The 18,289-nt window shown below is 46.2% G+C and overlaps 1 protein-coding gene across 1 annotated transcript in view; it reads right to left on the bottom strand.

The window, feature by feature from the left end:
- Positions 1 to 14,972, bottom strand: part of SDHB (succinate dehydrogenase complex iron sulfur subunit B) — a 30,984-nt gene extending 16,012 nt beyond the window's left edge. Inside the window, exons 1-2 of the mRNA XM_025934909.2 lie at positions 14,824 to 14,972; positions 4,388 to 4,515 (exon numbers count right to left, since the gene is read on the bottom strand). Of these exons, the coding sequence (XP_025790694.1) occupies positions 4,388 to 4,515; positions 14,824 to 14,898 (203 nt within the window). The 5' untranslated portion in view covers positions 14,899 to 14,972. The remainder of the gene's footprint in view (positions 1 to 4,387; positions 4,516 to 14,823) is intronic.
- Positions 14,973 to 18,289: the final 3,317 nt, after the last annotated feature.

Below are 18,289 nucleotides of genomic sequence, written 5' to 3' on the forward strand. Positions count from 1 at the left end.
GCGCGCGTGTGCGCTCAAGAGAGAACACGTGTGGGAGCAGGGGAGAGGCAAAGAGACAGGGAGAGAGAATCCCAAGCAGCCTGTGCACCATCAGCACAGAGCCTGATGTGGGCTCGAACTCACAAACTGTGAGATCTTAACCTGAGACGAAACCAAGAAATCAAGAGTTGGGCACTTAATCGACTGAGCCACCCAGACATCCCTTTCCTTTTTTTTTTTTTTTTTTTTAAAGAGACAGCATGAGCGTGTGAGCAGGGGAGGGGCAGACTGAGAGGGAGAATCTTAAGCAGGCTCCATGCTCAGCGTGGAGCCTGACTCAGGGCTCCATCTCAGGACCCTGGGATCATGACCTGAGCCAAAAACCAAGGGTTGGACGCTTAACCGAATGAGCCACCCAGGTGCCCCATGCCAGTAAGATCTTTAAATTTTACTTAGTTTTGTTTTTAACAATATTTAAAGTGTATTTCTTATAAGTAGCATGAAATCGGGTTTTGCTTTTTATCTATTCTGACAGTCTTTGCCTTTTAATTGGAGTGTTTAACGCCTTTAATGATATAATTATTGATGAGGTTGGATTTGGCTCTCTCATTTTACTATTTGTCCCAACATTTTTGCCCCTGTTCTTTCTTTCCTGCTTTAAGTAGTGTTTTTATTTTTAAATTTTTTTTTTCCAACGTTTATTTATTTTTGGGACAGAGAGAGACAGAGCATGAACCAGGGGAGGGGCAGAGAGAGAGGGAGACACAGAATCGGAAACAGGCTCCAGGCTCTGAGCCATCAGCCCAGAGCCCGACGCGGGGCTCGAACTCCCGGACCGCGAGATCGTGACCTGGCTGAAGTCGGACGCTTAACCGACTGTGCCACCCAGGCGCCCCTTTAAGTAGTATTTTTAGATGGAGTAAGCAGTTTTGGAATTCCATTTAATTTATATATTGGCTTTTAGCTATCTCACTCTGCATTTTAATAAATGGTTATTCTAGAATTATAATGTGTCCTTAACTTTTCAACCTATTTCGAGTTAATACTGTACCATTTCATGTACTGTAAGAACCCTCCAACCTTATAGGTCAACCCACTCCCAGCCCTTATGCTGGTCATCACACACATTACATCTGTGTAAGCGGTCTGTTACACAACACAGTATTAGATTTTTAACAGTCATATGTATACTTTAATGGAATTAAGAGGAAAAATGGTTTCCTGTTTACCATAGCTAGTGCTTTTCATTCCTTCTCCTTTCTTCCTTCTCAACAGGCAAGATAACTTCTCACACTGCACTTAGTACAGGTCTCCTGGCTGTGAATTCTTGGATTTTTTATTACCTGAAAATGTCTTCATTCCATCCTCACCATTTTGCGGAGTACAGGATTCTGGCTGACGGTGTTTTTCTTTTAGTAATTAAGCGATGGCATTTCATGGTCCTTTGGCATCTACAATTATTGAGTAAACAATCATTTGTATCGTTTCCCAGGCTGTAATGTGTTTTATCGTTCCTGCTTTCAAGATTCCCTCTTTCATTCTGATCTTCAGCAACTGGAGTATGATGTTCCTGGGTGTAGTTTTCCTTGTATTTACCTTGTCTGAAGTTCATGCTTCCTGAATGTGTCAATTATGTCTTTCACCAGCCTGGGGAATTCTTGGTCATTAGTTCTTCAAGTATTTTTTTTTTGCCCTTTCTCTTTCTCCACTCCTTCTGGGACTCCAATGACAGATGTTAAACCTTCTGATATCATTCCAATCTTTTTAGTCTCAAGAACACGTGATTCTTGTTAATGTATTTTCAGGGTCACTGAATCTTCCTGCTGTCTTCAATCTGCTATCCAGTAAATTTTCTATTTCAGATATTGCTGTTTTCAGTTCCAGATTTTCCGTTTGGTTCTTTTTAAAAGTTTCTATTTCCCTGCTGAGATGTTCTAGCTCGTGAGCATCTTTTCCTTTATCTACGAGCATAGGGATAACTCCTTAAAATGCACATCTAGTTCCAACACCTGGACTGCTTCAGGGCTGGGTGGCCTCCATTGCTGGTCTTTCCATTTGAGTATGGGTCAGGTTTCACTGTTTCTTCATATGATTAGTAATTCTGGACTATGTGCTGGACTTTGTGAATAAATGACGTGGCAACTCTGGATTTTATTGTGTTTCTCTATAGAGTATCGATTTAAAAAAAAATCCTTTTAAAATAGTTTTTTATTTTAAGGACACTCCATGCCCAATGTGGGGCTTTTAAACTCACGACCCTGGGATCAAGAGTTGCATGCTCTACCGACTGAGCCAGCCAAGGGCCCCTGAGTTGTTTTTTTTTTTTTTTTTTTAAAGCAATAATTAATATGGGCTGAACTTCAGACTTGGGCAGTTCACAAACAGACTTTGGGGCTCCCCCTCTATGTTTCTTTCCAGGACTGCCCCCTCGTTTACTGGTTACTGTGGTAGCTATACAACATCAAGCTAGTAAGACTGTGGTTTTATTGTGTTTTTGGCCTTGTACCTCTGCTTCCACTGGGGCTTGCCCTCAGGTCACACAGAGTGTAAAACCCAGTAACATTCTGTTCTTCCAAGTGTCAACTCATTCCCAGTGTCTCTGGTCACTCTGCTGTGCCTGTAGGTCATTACTGCTTGTCATCTGTCCAGAGTTTATAGCTGTTACTTGACGGTTAGTACGATGAAAGCTACTCTGCCGTAACCGGAGAAGAATGCAGTTACTCTTTACGTTTTTTAGCATCAAAAAATAGTTATGGGGGCACCTGGGTGGCTCAGTCGGTTAAGTGTCCGACTCTTGATTTCGGCTCAGGTCACGATCTCAGGGTTGACGGGATTGAGCCCTGCATCAGGCTCTGTGCTGATAACACGGAGCCTGCTTGGGAGTCTCTCTCTCTCTGCCCCTCCCCTGCTTGTGCTCTCTCTCTCTCAAAATAAATAAACATTAAAAAGTTAGTTATGAATTTAACTCTTCTGAAGTTTCAGCCACATTCTGTAGGTTTTGATTTGCATTGTTTTTATTCTCCAAGTATCCAACAATATTTGAAATGATTCCTTAATAAAAGTAGTTGTTTAAAAGAGTGCTTTTTAACTTCCAAGTAGTTAGAGTTTTTTTGTTTTTAACACGTATTTTACTAATCACTTTTGGTTGTTGGGTATTTGGTAAGTGTCTGTCTGACAAGGTTATATATCAACTAACTCTAGTGCTTAATAGAACTTACATGTTGGTAAAGTCAAAGAAAGCATTTAGAATAGTAGTTTTCAAATCTTTTTTTTTTTTGTGCCACGGAAGCTTTTGTTCAAAACACATAAAGTCCTTATTCATTTACAAATAAAACAGATCATGAAATAGGACAGTTCTGATTACACTGGAGAGGGGAGAGGTGGTGCAGTGGGGAGCTGGGGAGCCCAGCTCACCAGATTTTCTTCCGTTTGGCTGCCTGTGGAGGTCCTCCGGGGTGGAAGATGATGAAAGAGTGGTTCAGAAAGAGGTGAGGACTCACCCCGCTGTCGCTGGCTTTGAAGACGGGGAGTATGAGCTGCGGGGTGCATGGCCTCTAAAACCTGGGGGCGGCCCTTAGCTTACAGCCAACAAGAAACCAGGGACCTCAGTGTTGCAACCATAAGGAACTGAATTCTGCCAACAGCCCAAGGGAACAGAAAGCGGATTTCCCCGGTCTCCAGAAAGAAACAGGGCCTGCTGACACGTCGACCCATGGTCTGATGACACCTTCACCAGACTTCTAACCTGCAGAACTGAAAAGTAATAAATCCAGGCGTTTTAAGTCGCTAGGTCTGTGGCACTTAGATATGACAGAAAGACAAATAATACAGAGGTATGGATCTCTGCTACTATTTTAACTGCATCACTATCTTGTCATATTACCATTCCAGAGACATTTACGGTGTCCTTCCAGCTCTACCAGTACTCCTAGAGACTTGTCATCCTCTGGGGAGGCCCGGGTGGCCCAGTCGGTTAAGTGTCCACCTCTCGATTTCAGCTCAGGCCACGATCTCATGGTTCGGGAGTTCGAGCCCCACGTCGGGCTCTGCGATGACTGTGGGGGGCCTGCTTGTGATTCTCTTTCCATCTCTCTCTGCCCCTCCCCCACTCATGTGCACGTGCTCTCTCTCTCTCAGAAAGAAAGAAACTTTATTTAAAAAAAAAAAGAAATTTGTCATCCTCCGATTTGGGGAAAGGAAAGGAATTTTACAAAAGTTATTCTTCCTGGTATTAATTATCTTTTCGAATCAGGTGCCTACCTCATTCATTTGAAAAAGAGACGGTAAATTCCAGGGCCACTGGATGATCTGTTTTTAAACCTTCCGTGGATGTGAAAAGCAGGTCCCTGACTCGGATCAACAGCTCACCTTCACTTAGCAAACATCTAGCTCTCACAGAGATACTCACTTATTCAAATCAATTTCATAAGTTTGCATACGAGGCTTATCTCCCGTCTTGTCTGGGTCCCATCGGTAGATGGCAAACTTCTTGATTCGGGGAGCTGTGGCTGCCGCTGTCTGTGCCCCCCGGCAGGCCTGGAATCGAAAAGGTTCACAAGAAGGGGGGGGAAAAACTATTAAAAATGCAAGACAAATCCTACTGTTTAGCTGGTGCTATAAACTACAGCACTGGCTATAAACCCACACATTACTGTCTTCTTGCAAAAGGCATTCAATATCCATCAAATATTAAGCACCTAGCACGTCACGTACCAGACATGGTGCTGGGGGCTAGTGAAATAGCACTTAACGAAACAGTCTTTGCCCTCACGGAATCTACTTTAAGCAAGAGAGATATTAAATATTTATGATAAAGTATAAAGAGGAAAGAAAACAGCAAAGACTTACACTAGTACAAGAGATCAGGGAAGGCCCCATAAATGATAATGAAGCTGAGACTTGGTGAGTAGGGATTAGAGAGTGTTATAAACTGAGGGAACAACACGTGTAGAGGCCTGGATGGGGGAGAGCACAGCACATCTGGGAGAAAAGTCCAATATGAGTCAGGGGGGCTTGAGTAAGGTCGGAGGAGTGGGAAATGTGAGGAAGTCAAGATTCTGATGTTACCCTAAGAGCAATGAGAAGCCAGAACGAATTATCAGGTGGATGACATAATCATTTTTATTTTTGAGAACGGTATCACTGGCTACAAAGGAAGAATTGTCAGGCAACATGTGGAGAAACCAGTAGAAAGCTACTGCGGTTGTCAAAACGAGATGCCGGTGTTTCTAGATTAGATGTCTCCATCAGTCTGGGCTGTTGTAACAAGACATCAAAGACCGGGTGGCTTAAACACGACAAATTTCTCATGGTTCTGCAGGCTGGGAAGTCCAAGATCAAGGTCTCAGGCAGACTTGGTGTCTGATGAAGACCCTCTTCTTGGTTGACAGATGGCCACCTCCTTGCTGTCTCATGTGGCGGAGAGAGAGATCTCACGTCTTTTCCCCTTTGTGTAAGGGCACTAATCCCGTCGTTAAGAGCTCTACCCTCATGACCTCATCTAAACCTGATTCCCTCTCATACGTTCCATCTTTAAATACCATCATAATGGGGATCAGAGTTTCGACGTTTGAACTTGGGGGAACACGAACGTTCAGCTCACAGCACTGCAGCAGGAAAGACGGTGAAGAATATTGTAAAACAGAACCCATGTAGGGAACTAACCAACACCCAAGTCCTGTTCTCCATGATGATTCTATCCCATCTCCTGGACACTTACATCTCTGCCAGCGGGTCTCACACGGTGAGCTCAGCAACTCCAGAGTGCTACCACCTTAGAGGCTGCTATGAGAGGGTCAGGTTAAGAGGGCTGGTCTCTGGTTAATTCCGTCCTTCACCAGAACAGCTTCCCCATATTTACAAAAAGGGTGCTGTTGCTCAAAAGTTTTATATTTAAATTCACACTCATTTTTAAGGCCACAATTTATTATTGCCAGGAACTGTAGTAAATGCTTTATACTAATTACTCCACTGAGTCTTTGTATGAGAAAAATGAGGCTCAGTGACCGAGCGATGGGCCCATGATAACACAGCTGACAAGAGGAGTTATGACTGGAACCCAAGTCTGTCTGACCCCAGAGCCGATGCTCCTGAACACTGTACTAGTCCATTTATTTGTGAATATTTGGAGGTTTCTTCTTGGCTCTGTCTCCTTTTTATGTCTCAATGCCTTGAGGGCATGTGTATTAGAGTTCTCCAGAGAAACAGAACCAATAGTGTGTCTATCCATATAAATACGTGATACATATGAAAGGTATATATACACACATACATATAAAGAGATTTTTTTTTTTATGAGAAATTGGCTCACATGATTATAGAGGATAGAAAGTCCCAAGAGCTGCAGTTAGCAAGTGGAGAGCGAGGAGAGCCAATGATGTAAATCTAGTCAAAGCCTGAAGGTCCATGAACCAGGAGAGCCGATGATGCGGTTCTAGGCCAAAGGCCAGCAGGCTTAAGACCCAAGAAGAGTCGATGTTTCAGTTCGAAAGCAGTCAGGCAGGAAGAATTCCTTCTTATTTGGAGGAAGGGGAGCCTTTTGGTCTATTCATGCCTTCAACTGATTGGATAAGGCCCACCTACATCAGGAAGGTCAATCTGCATCACTGGGCCTATTGATTTAAATGTTAACCTCCTCTAAAAACACCCTCACAGAAACACCCAAAATGTTTGACCAGCTATCTGGCACCCTGTGGCCCAGCTGACACCTAAAACTAATCATTCACAGCATGGAACAGGTTCTATTTTGCATCTTCTAGCATACCTGGTCCAGGCCTTTGTGTATAGCATTTCAGTTCGTGGTTAGGAAAAACTGAAGACAAACGCAAGAAATTATACTGGAATTTAAAATAAAATTAAATTAAAAAAAAAAGAAAAAAGTACAAAGCAAAAATTGAGCATTAGGCAAATGCAAACATGCTGTCCCCATTCCACAGTCCTTGAAGACCTTTCCCTCGAGGTGAACACACAAGGCGGCCGCCGCTGGCTCTACCCTGGGAGCAGAGCAGGGATCCTGTCAGTCCAACGGCAGTTAGAAGCTGAGCCCCTGGTCTGTATGCAGAAACACACAGACTATATCCCAGGCCAGCTAAGTCTCTTACAAACTGGTAAAAACAGACAAAACTGGGGAGGTTAACGGTGTAATTACAAGAGGTGCGATGGAGTTTCTTACTTGCCGGCAAAAAACGTCCCAAATTAAGTGAGGCTGAAAATATAAACCTCAGCTACCAGGAGGAAAAAAGGAAAGATGGGAAGATGAAAGTGAAGGTGAAGAGAAAAGCAGATTTTTCCTTTATCACCAGGCTGGCTAACGTCAGCAATAAAAGGAAAGTCATTTTTGGGGCGCCTGGGTGGCGCAGTCGGTTGGGCGTCCGACTTCAGCCAGGTCACGATCTCGCGGTCCGGGAGTTCGAGCCCTGCGTCAGGCTCTGGGCTGATGGCTCAGAGCCTGGAGCCTGTTTCCGATTCTGTGTCTCCCTCTCTCTCTGACCCTCCCCCGTTCATGCTCTGTCTCCCTCTGTCCCGAAAATAAATAAACGTTGAAAAAATAAATAAATAAAAATTAAAAAAAAAAAAAGGAAAGTCATTTCTACAAAAGAACATCTTCCATTAGGGACTTCCATTTTTTTTTTTTTTTCCTTTAGCAGATTCTATTCCATGCTATTGTCTTTTACTTATTCTTAAAAAGCTCTCTGCATGGGGCGCCTGGGTGGCGCAGTCGGTTAAGCGTCCGACTTCAGCCAGGTCACGATCTCGCGGTCCGGGAGTTCGAGCCCCGTGTCGGGCTCTGGGCTGATGGCTCAGAGCCTGGAGCCTGTTTCCGATTCTGTGTCTCCCTCTCTCTCTGCCCCTCCCCCGTTCATGCTCTGTCTCTCTCTGTCCCAAAAATAAAATGAATAAACATTGGAAAAAAAAAATTAAAAAAAAAAAAAAAGCTCTCTGCAGGGCCTGAACTCATGACTCCAAGATTAAGAGTCGCTCCCTTCACCAACTGAGCCAGCCAGGTGTCCCTAGGGACTCCATTTTGTAAAACAGGAACATTTGGCTAACGCCACCTTGTGGCATTTAAGACGAAGTGAAAAAAGATCACTGAAGATACTCCAGCAGGCTTCTGCTTGCTTAGTGCTTCACCTTGTTTTGGTTAGATGACAAAGTCTACTTCCTTACGATAAAACTCACCAATTTTAAGTGTACAGTTTGAAGAGTTTTAATAAAGTGGTATAACTGCTACCATAATTATGACGGCACACTTCCACCTAGAAAGTTCTCTAGTGTTCCTTTACAATCAGTGCCCACTCCCTCCCCCTTGCAACTGATCTGCTTTCTATCACTACAGATTTTTTTACAGAATTTCATTTTTTAAAATATTTATTAATTTTTGAGAGAGAAGAACGAGCAGGGGAGGGGCAAAGACAGGGGACAGAAGATCCAAAGTGGGCCCTGCGCTAACAGCAGAGAGTCTGATGTGGGCCTCAAACTCATGATCTGCGAGATCCTGACCTGAGCTGAAGTCATACAATTAACCCACTGAGCCACCCAGGCACCCCTGCCCCCTTTTACTGAATTTCATATAAATGCAATCAGACAGTGCATCCTGGGTCTAGCTTTTACCACCTAATATAATGCTTCTGGATTTCCCTCATGCTTTCGCATATATCCAGTCTGTTGCTTTGTTAAAAAATTAAACTTTCCATTCTGAGATAACTGTAGAATCACATGCATTTTTAAGAATTAATAATGAGACCCCTCATACCCTTTACTCAATTTCCCCCAATGAAAATAGTCCCGATCTATAGCACAGTCTCAAAACATCAGCACTGATAACGGTCAAGACACAGAGCATTCCCACCCCCGAAAAGACCCCCGGGATTGCTTTATCAAAGCCACTCCCCTCATACCTCCCCCCTTAGTCCTTCACTCCTGTAATTTTGTTATTTCAACAATGTTATATAAATGGAATCATCTAGTATGGAATCTTTTGATTGGTTTTTCTCCATTCAGCAGAATTCTCTGGAGATTCATCCAAGTCGTGTGCACCTCAACAGTAGTTTCTTTTTACTACCGAGTAGTGCTGCATGATATGATGGACCCTAGTTTGTTCAGCCATTCTCCCACTAGAGGACCTCGGGGCTGTTTCCAGTTTTTGGCTATTATGAGTGAAATTATAACGAGTATGTGTAAACATATCTTCACTTCTCTGGGATAAATAAATGCCCAGGAAGGTAACTCCTGGATTCTAGGACAGTCGCATATCTCGTTCTTTTTACAAAATAACCAAATTATTTCCCAGAGTGGGTTGGCTGCCTTGCCTGTGGTAGGTGGTAGAGAGAGGGAGAAAAATAAAATGCATTTAAAAAAATATCTAACTCCTTAAAAAAGAAACTTTTTTTTTTTTTTACACTAAAATATTGGTAAAGCTTGGACTTTCAAAAAAACTTGGGACTTTGAGGTTGTCAATTACAGCTTCTTGGCCGTGAAGCCTGATTTAAAAGTACTGTCTGAGGGCAACAGGCATCCAGCCGTATCAAGCTTGGTCTCATTCCCATAAAGCCTGCCAAAGGTGACCGTGGATTCCTGCAACGGGTCCTCACCTTAACAACTCTTTCTAATACTTATGTCTGCTTCATATCCACTCTACAAAACTACAAAGGTCTAGACTTAATCATGCAGATCTTCCCAAAAGTGACTAGGTTTTTTAGACATCATTTACAAAGTCTTATCTTGTGAACGATGTGAGCAAGAAACCACAAGGGTGCTTCACAACAGAGCACCATGAGGAACCCCAAACGTAAGTTTCGGGGTGCCCCAAAACATAACTACTTCTTTAAAAAACACCGAATTTAAGTTTATTTTGAGTTAAAAACATCTTTTACACAACACTTGGAGGGATAATGGGGGGGGGGGGGGCGGCTAACAGGAATGAGGAGAGAAGATGCAAAAAATAAAAATTACCAGAGGTGGTTGTTGTTCTAAACTGAAGGAGTTTGCTTGTCTTGAGCTGCACTAAGAGTTAATCCACAGGATTATGGCAGCTGTGATAAGAACAAATACATTTATGCAATAGAGAAACGTGAAAATTTGTTATGTCAGTGTTCAAGTAAAAAAAAAAAAAAAAAAAAAAGGCTCTCATTGACTGAGCCCCTACCGTGTAAGAAATGTTGTACTAAACTGTCTCTAATCTTTATAACATCTCTACAAAGGGAAGTTTTATTATTCTCATTAAAAGATTAAAATGGGGCGCCTGGGTGGCTCAGTTGGTTAAATGTCCAACTCTTGATTTTGGCTCAGGTCATGATCTCAGGGTTGTGGGGTTGAGCCCCACGTCTGGCTCCGTGCTGAGTGTGGAGCCTGCTTGGGATTCTTTCTCTCTCCCTCTGCCCCTCTCCCTGCTCATTTTCTCTCTAAAATAAAAATAAAAAATAGGGGCTCCTGGGAGGCTCAGTTGGTTAAGTGTCCGACTTCGGCTCAGGTCATGATCTCAAGGTCTTGGAGTTTGAGCCCGGTGTTGGGCTCTGTGCCGACAGCTCAGAGCCTGGAGCCTGTTTCGGATTCTGTGTCTCCCTCTCTCTCTGCTCCCTCCCCGCTCATGCTCTGTCTCTATCTCTCAAAAATAAATAAACGTAAAAAATAAAAATGAAAATAAAAAATAAAATAAAAATCATAGACCAAAAAAGCCAGGATTCAAATACAGGTTTCTTTGTTTTTGTTTTTAATCTCCAAAGCCCGACCTTTTACCCATTATACATGTGGCGAAAATGCAAATCCAATGCTGAAGAGCACAAAGATAATTCCTTTTCTCAAACAAATCCAAGGGACACTGAATTCATACAATTAGTAAGATCTTGCGCAGTAGCTGGCCCAGACACACTCATTTATTTGTTCACTAAATAATTACAGAGTGGCTAATATGTTCCAGGGGCTGTTCTAGGCCCTGGGGATCAGGGCAAAACACACACACACTCTGATCCTTATGGAGCTTATGGTGACCGGAGACACACACAAATAACATCTATGGTAATGTCAGGGGGTGATAAGTACAATGGAGAGGGTGGCCAGGGAACCCTTCACTGAAAAGGTGACAGACAGCTAAGCAAAGGCCTGAAAGAGGTGAGTAAGTAAGCCATACCCAGCTCAGGGGAAGAGCAACTTGGGCAGAGGGGACGCTGAGCCCAAATCTTGAGGTGAAAATGTGTTTGAGGAGCAACAAGGCAGTCAGTGCAGCTGAGAATGGAGTGAGCTGCAGGGGCAGGAATGGGAGAGGAGATCGGGAAGTTAACGGGACAGCCAGATCACATAGGATCCTGTAAGGTTCTTTTTTTTTTTTTTAAACATTTATTTATTTTTGAGAGACAGACAGAGGCAGAGCACGAGCAGGGGAGGGGCAGAGAGAGAAGGAGACACAGAATCTGGAAGCAGGTTCCAGGCTCCGAGCTGTCAGCACCGAGCCCGATGCAGGGCTCGAACCTGTGAATCACGAGATCATAACCTGAGCTGAAGTTGGAAGCTTAACGGGCCAAACCACCCAGGCGCGCCCCCCCCCACCCCTCTTTTTTTTTAAAGTAATCTCCGTGCTGGAACTCATGACCCGGAGATCAACAGTCTCATGCTCTACCGACTGAGCCACCCAGGTACCCCCTAGCAAATTTCTTTAAATGCACTCAATGAGTTGTATATTTGAGATTCCAACTTTGGAGAATATTCTCTCTCTCTCTTTTTAAATTAAGTACACTCTATGCCCAACATGGGCCTTGAACTCATGACCTCAAGATCAAGAGTCGCGTGCAGTACTGAATGAGCCAGCCAGGTGCCCCAACCTTGTAATGGTTTTTGCTTTTACCGTAAGATGAGAAAATACTGGTTTTGGGCAGAGGAGTGACAGAGTCAGATTTAAGCTTTGAAAGGATTATTTTGGTTTGTGTTGAGAATCAAAGATGAAAGTGAGAAAACCACACAAGAATTACAGTATACGGTAATTAGCTAAGGGATGTTGGCAGCTTGAACCAGGCTGGTGGCTGTGGATGGAAAGAAGCGGTAAGTTTTGTTTTGTTTTTGCCTTTTTTTAGAAGTGGTAAGTTTCTGAATACATTTTAAGAAGGAACTGACAGGATTTCCACGCAGACTGGATGTGACAGTGGGGCAAAGAGCAAGGATGACTCCAGTTTTTGGCCCAAGCCCCATGGAAGATGGAGGTGCCATCACCTGAGAAGGAAGGACAAAGCGGGGCTGTGTGTGGTGAGGGGTAGGTACTAGGAGCTGGGTTTTGGGCCAACAAAGTTTGTGATGTATTATCGGATATCCAGGTGGATATTAAAAAAAAAAAGTTTTTTAAATGTTTATTTAATTTGAGACAGAGAGAGAGCAATAGGGGTGGGGCAGAGAGAGAGAACAAGAGAGAGAATCCCAAGCAGGGTCCATGCTGGCAGCACAGAGCTGTCTTTTGTTTTTTTTTAACGTTTATTTATTTTTGAGACAGAGAGAGACACAGCATGAACGGGGGAGGGTCAGAGAGAGAGGGAGACACAGAATCGGAAACAGGCTCCAGGCTCTGAGCTGTCAGCACAGAGCCCGACGCGGGGCTCGAACTCACGGACCGCGAGATCGTGACCTGAGCCGAAGTCGGCCGCTTAACCGACTGAGCCACCCAGGCGCCCCACAGAGCCGTCTTTTGTATAGGGGTAGGGAGTGTTAATATCTACCTTATAAACTGGAGGGTCAACCTTCTAGCATAGCCCAGAAAATAATTTCTGCTTTTCAATGTTGGCAATATCATCAGTTTCTGATTGGCAGATGGGCATCCTAAGACCTGCCAGTGCTAAGAACAATGAGATACACAAATGAAAGCGGGCAGTACTTGCCCTAACGGAATTCACGATCTAGATGAAGAAATAAGGCAATACAATTGCAGGTAATACATTACAGCTAAACACTTCTAGGCAGAACTATGGTTCAGTGCAGACTAATGCATGAAAGGAATTAAGAAGAGCCATTCTACTGCGTCTTAGAGTCCGAGGCACCTGAACATCACTCAGATAATACACCAAGCTCATTTCGGGATTCTTTTGAGGTGACTTTCGTGGGTATGAATGCACATTCCTACGAGGCGGAGTGGACAGGAGGCAGCTCTCTATTTCTCTAGCTTCAGGAGGCCCTGCAACGGCCTCACCTGGAATTATGAAACTGACCTATGAAACCAACCTTCTGCTCAACTCATTCATGGAAGAGGGACCTGAGCTTTGGAACTCGCTCTCACTGGTGGGGCTCTCACAACTTGACTGCTTGCTCAGCAACTATGAAAGGAACTGGTAAACAAGGTCATTACTACTCATTAATGCTCAGCGGATACAAACTTCAAGCTCTGATAGGCATTCCTCCTTCCCTATCTCCCCTTTTTAGAAAGACTATAAAATGACTCATTCAAGTTCATATACAGCACATTGGAAAGAACTAGCATTTGAAGGCAGGCCGTATGCACTGTGTTATGCAGCCAGGGCTGTATTTAAAATGAGAGAGATTCTCGTGTCAGTGCAAGAGTATTTCTGGTTCACCTGTGCCCAGATCTGGGCTAAGAGTTTTTCCCATATTATGTAACAAACAGACAAACAAGCTGGATTTTGGTCTTAGATCACCACTTTTCAGCTGTGATATTTTGAGCAAGTAAAAAATTTTCTCTGGGGCCTCAGTGTTGAAACTTCTAAAAAGGAGGTAAGAACTACTATTCGCCCACGTTGCAGGGGTTGTTGAGGACCTGAGAGGAGGAGACAGACTTCAAAGGGATTTGTAGGGGCACCCGGGGGGGCTTGGTGGGTTAAGTGTTCAACTTCGGCTCAGGTCATGATCTCACGCTCTGTGAGTTCGAGCCCCGCGTCAGGCTCTGTGCTGACAGCTCGGAGCCTGGAGCCTGCTTCAGAATCTGTGGCTCCCTCTCTCTCTGCCCCTGCCCCGCTCATGCTCCATCTTTCTCTGTCTCTCGAAAAATAAATAAACGTGAAAAAAAAGGCGGGGGGGGGGGGATTTGTAAATTCTTAGTTCCTTATGTGTGCAATGCCAATTTCCCTTCCCCTTCCAAATAAATCTTCCATTTGGAATGGAGATAAGTGTGTAGAGTCCTAATACAAGGGGTGTGGGGAAATTTATCACCGCAAACTGAGTAGTAAATAAGGGCAGCACCAGGCTCAGTTCCTATGGGATCCATGCCAAAACTCTGCGCTTGGTACCGTCGTAAGCCCTTTACAGACAGGGACACTGAGTCAGTGTCATCCGACACTGCTTTAAGGCACCTTTCCCGCAGCCCCCCACCCCCACCGGGAAGGGCCCAGATCCTTCAGGGATCTGATTTGCCTCCATTTTCCCTTTCCTCTGCCCTTTATCAATTCCGGTCCAGTCTCTGTTTACTGAGCCCCCAACCGTGCACCCTGGAGGAGAGACCTCGATTCCCAGCTCCCATTCCTCCCACTCCCGCAGGCCTGTGTCTTCCACAGAGGCTAGTTTGAGGACAGAGAACGGGCTTAGAGCCCAAACGTTTGGATTCGAATTCAGCTACAACAGTCACTCGCTTGCCACATGACCTTGGGCACCTCAAGACCCCCCCCCCCCCCGAATACTTTCCCCTTAACTTAAAAAAAAAATCGTCTCCGCCCTGATAAACTCCCAGGCTGCGGCGAGGCGCAGAAGGATAACGGACTGGGATGCTCCAGGACCAAACCCGCGCGCGACACAGCGGGAGCGGGTCCTTCCACTCCCTGTGGCCTTGTCCTGTGCTCCCTCGTCCTCCTCCACGGACCCCTCAGCGCCAGGCTGCCTCCATGACTCTCATGCCTGCCCTCTTCCTCCGGCCCCGCAGCTCACCTGCAGGCAGGCTCCGCCAAGGGCCGTGCCCGGGAGCCGGCGCCTCAAGGAGACTCCGACCGCCGCCGCCGCCATCTTGGCTCCTGACGTCAAGCCCCACCCCTTAACCCTGAGGTCGCTCTCCGCCGTCGTCCCGCCGAGCACCGCGGCGCCCAGCCGGCATCCACCGAGGCCCCGCTAGCCGGGCAGGAGCCGCCGAGTGGGAGGCGGTTCCAGTTTCCCCGGTGGGAGGAGGGAAGGCGGAGAAAGCCAACGCGAGCGTGCGCAGTTGCGGTGTGCGCGGCGCATGCTAATGGGCCTCCCGCCTTCCTAATGTGACCTTCCCAGAAGGGAGCGGAGTCGGAGAGGGGGAGTGTTGGGACGGCTGGGGCTGAGAGGACGGCGGGGAGGAGCCATCCGATCGGGAGTTCAGTCCGTATTTAGCCCCCTTTTCTTCCTGAAAATTTGTCAGTAGTATCACTCATCTCTTAGTGATGAGCTTAGTGGCTTTGGTCAGACATTTGTCAGACACGGTGTTGTTTGCCCGAGACTGTCCTGGTTTCAGCACGGCTTACTTAGCCATTTAGCAGTAGAATCCATTGCTTGAACACCTGCTATACGCCTAGCGTTAGGATCCATCATCTCACTTAAGACCCAAAACAGTCTTACGGGAGAGGTCTGTGCATGAAGTCTCCACTTTGGGCATCTCAGCTGCTTTTCCCAACCTCTCCGTGGCTCATCCCAGGACCAGCGTCCCTCTGGGGGCTTGATGACCTCAGTCTTCCGAGTCACATGGTCTCCTGGGTCACCTGGGGCGTTTATGCAGGTAGTTAGCTTTCCAGGTACTTGTGTTTGTCAGGAATGATGTTTCCCTTCTCTGCCTGCTTGTTTGTGACATACGAAGGGCATCTTTTCATAGGCTTTGGTTTCCTCACAGCTCATGTACATGCGGCTGGGGAAATTAAGATGGCCAGGCAAATTGGTTTGTTGGGGCTAAGTTTCTGGAGCCCTGGGCTGGAACCAGCCAGCCACACTGCTGTCTGATCTCATTAAAGGAGGTGTGTAGTGAGGTCACAAGAAACAGCCTGGACCCCTGGGTCTAACCTTGAATCTTCTCTAGGCTGTGTGACCTTGAACAAGTCCCTCCCCATCTCTGGCCTATAGTTTCCTTGCCTGTAGCATCAGGGTGTTGGGCCAGCTGATTTAGGGTTCTGGGATTCATGTGACTGTCTTGGGGCGCTGTCTTGGCGGTGACTATGGACAAGGCTGAGGTCACCTTGGCTTTCCACTGGGGCTGACCCAGCACTGGAATAGGGCTTCTCCAAGTCTGCCCCAGGGCCTCTTGGGCCACCCAACCTGGATGGAATCATGGGAAGATTATCACCCTCTCTCTAACTCCTCCTGGCTGAATCGTCTTCTGAGATGAAGGGAGAGCATCCTCTCCCTCCAAGGACCGTGTTCCTAAAGAATGGGGCCCGTTGGCATTTTCACGACTCTTTCGTCTCCAAGGCCGATGCTACTCCTAGATAAGTGATAACTCTTTTACTGTACCCAGGTCACCTTGGAAAGAGCCATCTGAGGCCAGCAGAAGTGAGACCTTGATTTATGGAGGGGCTCCTGGTGCCAATGGGCCCACGCGCCCTGCAGTCACATCGTTCCTGGGCTTCATGGGGATTTGGGGAGCTCAGAGTTATGGAGGAACAAATTCCTGGGCGGCTGCACCTCCGCCCTGAACTTTGGGATTCCAGAAAGGCACAGCTGCACGGCTTAGAGGTTTTCATGGCCAGCTCCTGACAGATCTTCCCAAGGTGTCCTCATGGTGAGAACCAAGGTTTTTTTCTTTGTCAGTTTCCATTTGTCTAGCGAGTGAAGTATGGCTTTTCAACAGTTGGCTAGTCACTTTAAGTTTATGCGGAACCTCATCGCTTATTAATGTGTTTACATAAACAGTCTGCTTCGTCCTCATAACAACCCTTCCAGTTGGAATAACTCCTCCCCCTCCCCCCCGCCCCCATTTTACAGACTTTCTTAGTCTTTGGGTAATGAGAAAGGTGAGCAATCTGGGGTGAGACTCTTGCTTCAGGAGTGCTTTCTTTCCCAAGGGCTGGAAATCCACTCGAGAGTTAAAAATTAAACCCCAAGAGCATTGTGTTGTATCCACTGTCATTTGTACGATCAACTCTATTTCTAGCGTCTTGTGATTTAGGGCAACCTGCACTGATTCCCCTCCCCCACCCCCAACCAGAGGGCCAAGGATTTAAGAGAGATTTATATTATTTTATATATATATATATTTATTAAATATGAAATTTATTGTCAAATCGGTTTCATACAACACCCAGTGCTCATCCCAACAGGTGCCCTCCTCAATACCCATCACCCACCCTCCCCGCCCTCCCACCCCCCCAAAAGAGATTTATCAGGTAAGATTTAGGGGAGAAATATCAGATAATTTTATTGCCTGGGAGAGTTATTTTGTCTCCAAGAAAAACCCACCTCACCCCAATTCATCTCTGTGGTGGGACTTAGGATCCGTGCCATCCAAAATTTGGGATTTCGTGCCCTTTCGACCAATGGGCTGTCACTCTCTTCCATCTCTCTGGCTGACCCCCTCCCTCCCTTTGTCCAGCTGTCTCCTGAGCATCTGTCTGGGTGTCCCAATGGCCTCTGAAACTCAACCTGTCCCCAATCATACATACCACCTGAGGCGCTCACATCTCCCTTTTCAGCACCATCTACCCAGTCTCTAAGCCAGAAACCTAGTGTGCACCTGACTCTTCCCCCTGCCACATCCAGTCAACCACCAACCCCCAGCATGGCCTCCAAGGTCTCCAGGTCAGCTGCCACCTCGAGAGGTGCACAGCTGCTCCTGTGTACCAGGCCCTCTGCAGGGCACTCTGGGGACGTTTTCTCTGTCTAATCATTACAGCAACCCCACGAGGTAGGGCTTTGTGTCCTTCATTTCAAGTTGAGGCAGCTGAGCCTCAGAGAGGGTCAACGCCTCACCTAAGTCACACAGCCGGGAGGTCAGGTCAGTATCCTCTGTTAGAGAGACGGCTGGGCTCTGGGCCTGCCACCCAAGGAACACAGTGGTTCGCGGGCTCTTGGGAACCTAGTGGCAGCTACTGTGTCTGGTCCACCTGCAGAGGGGGCCCCTGCCTCACGGAACTGCCCAAGGCTCCCTAATAGCCCTTTTCAACCTGCCCTTAGAAAGGGCTTATCTAGCCCCTCTTCCCTCCAAACCCCACCATATAATTAGACTTCTCAAAATATTCTCTCCGAGTGGGATGGGGACAATCATATGCCACAGACTTCTCCAATTTCATGAGCAGCCTCTGTGGAACTCCCGGAGCAAAAGTCACGAGCCACTCCCAGTCCAGATGGGGCTGCGTTTCGCACAGCTGAAGTCAGCTCAGCTGCTGGGACTTAGCGAGTGGCCCAGGGCCTTCTGGGGACTGTCACGTTGCTGGGCCCTATAGCATCACAC

Source organism: Puma concolor, chromosome C1 (genome assembly GCF_028749965.1).
Source record: "Puma concolor isolate L17-30 chromosome C1, mPumCon1.1.hap2, whole genome shotgun sequence".
Lineage (NCBI taxonomy): Eukaryota > Metazoa > Chordata > Mammalia > Carnivora > Felidae > Puma > Puma concolor.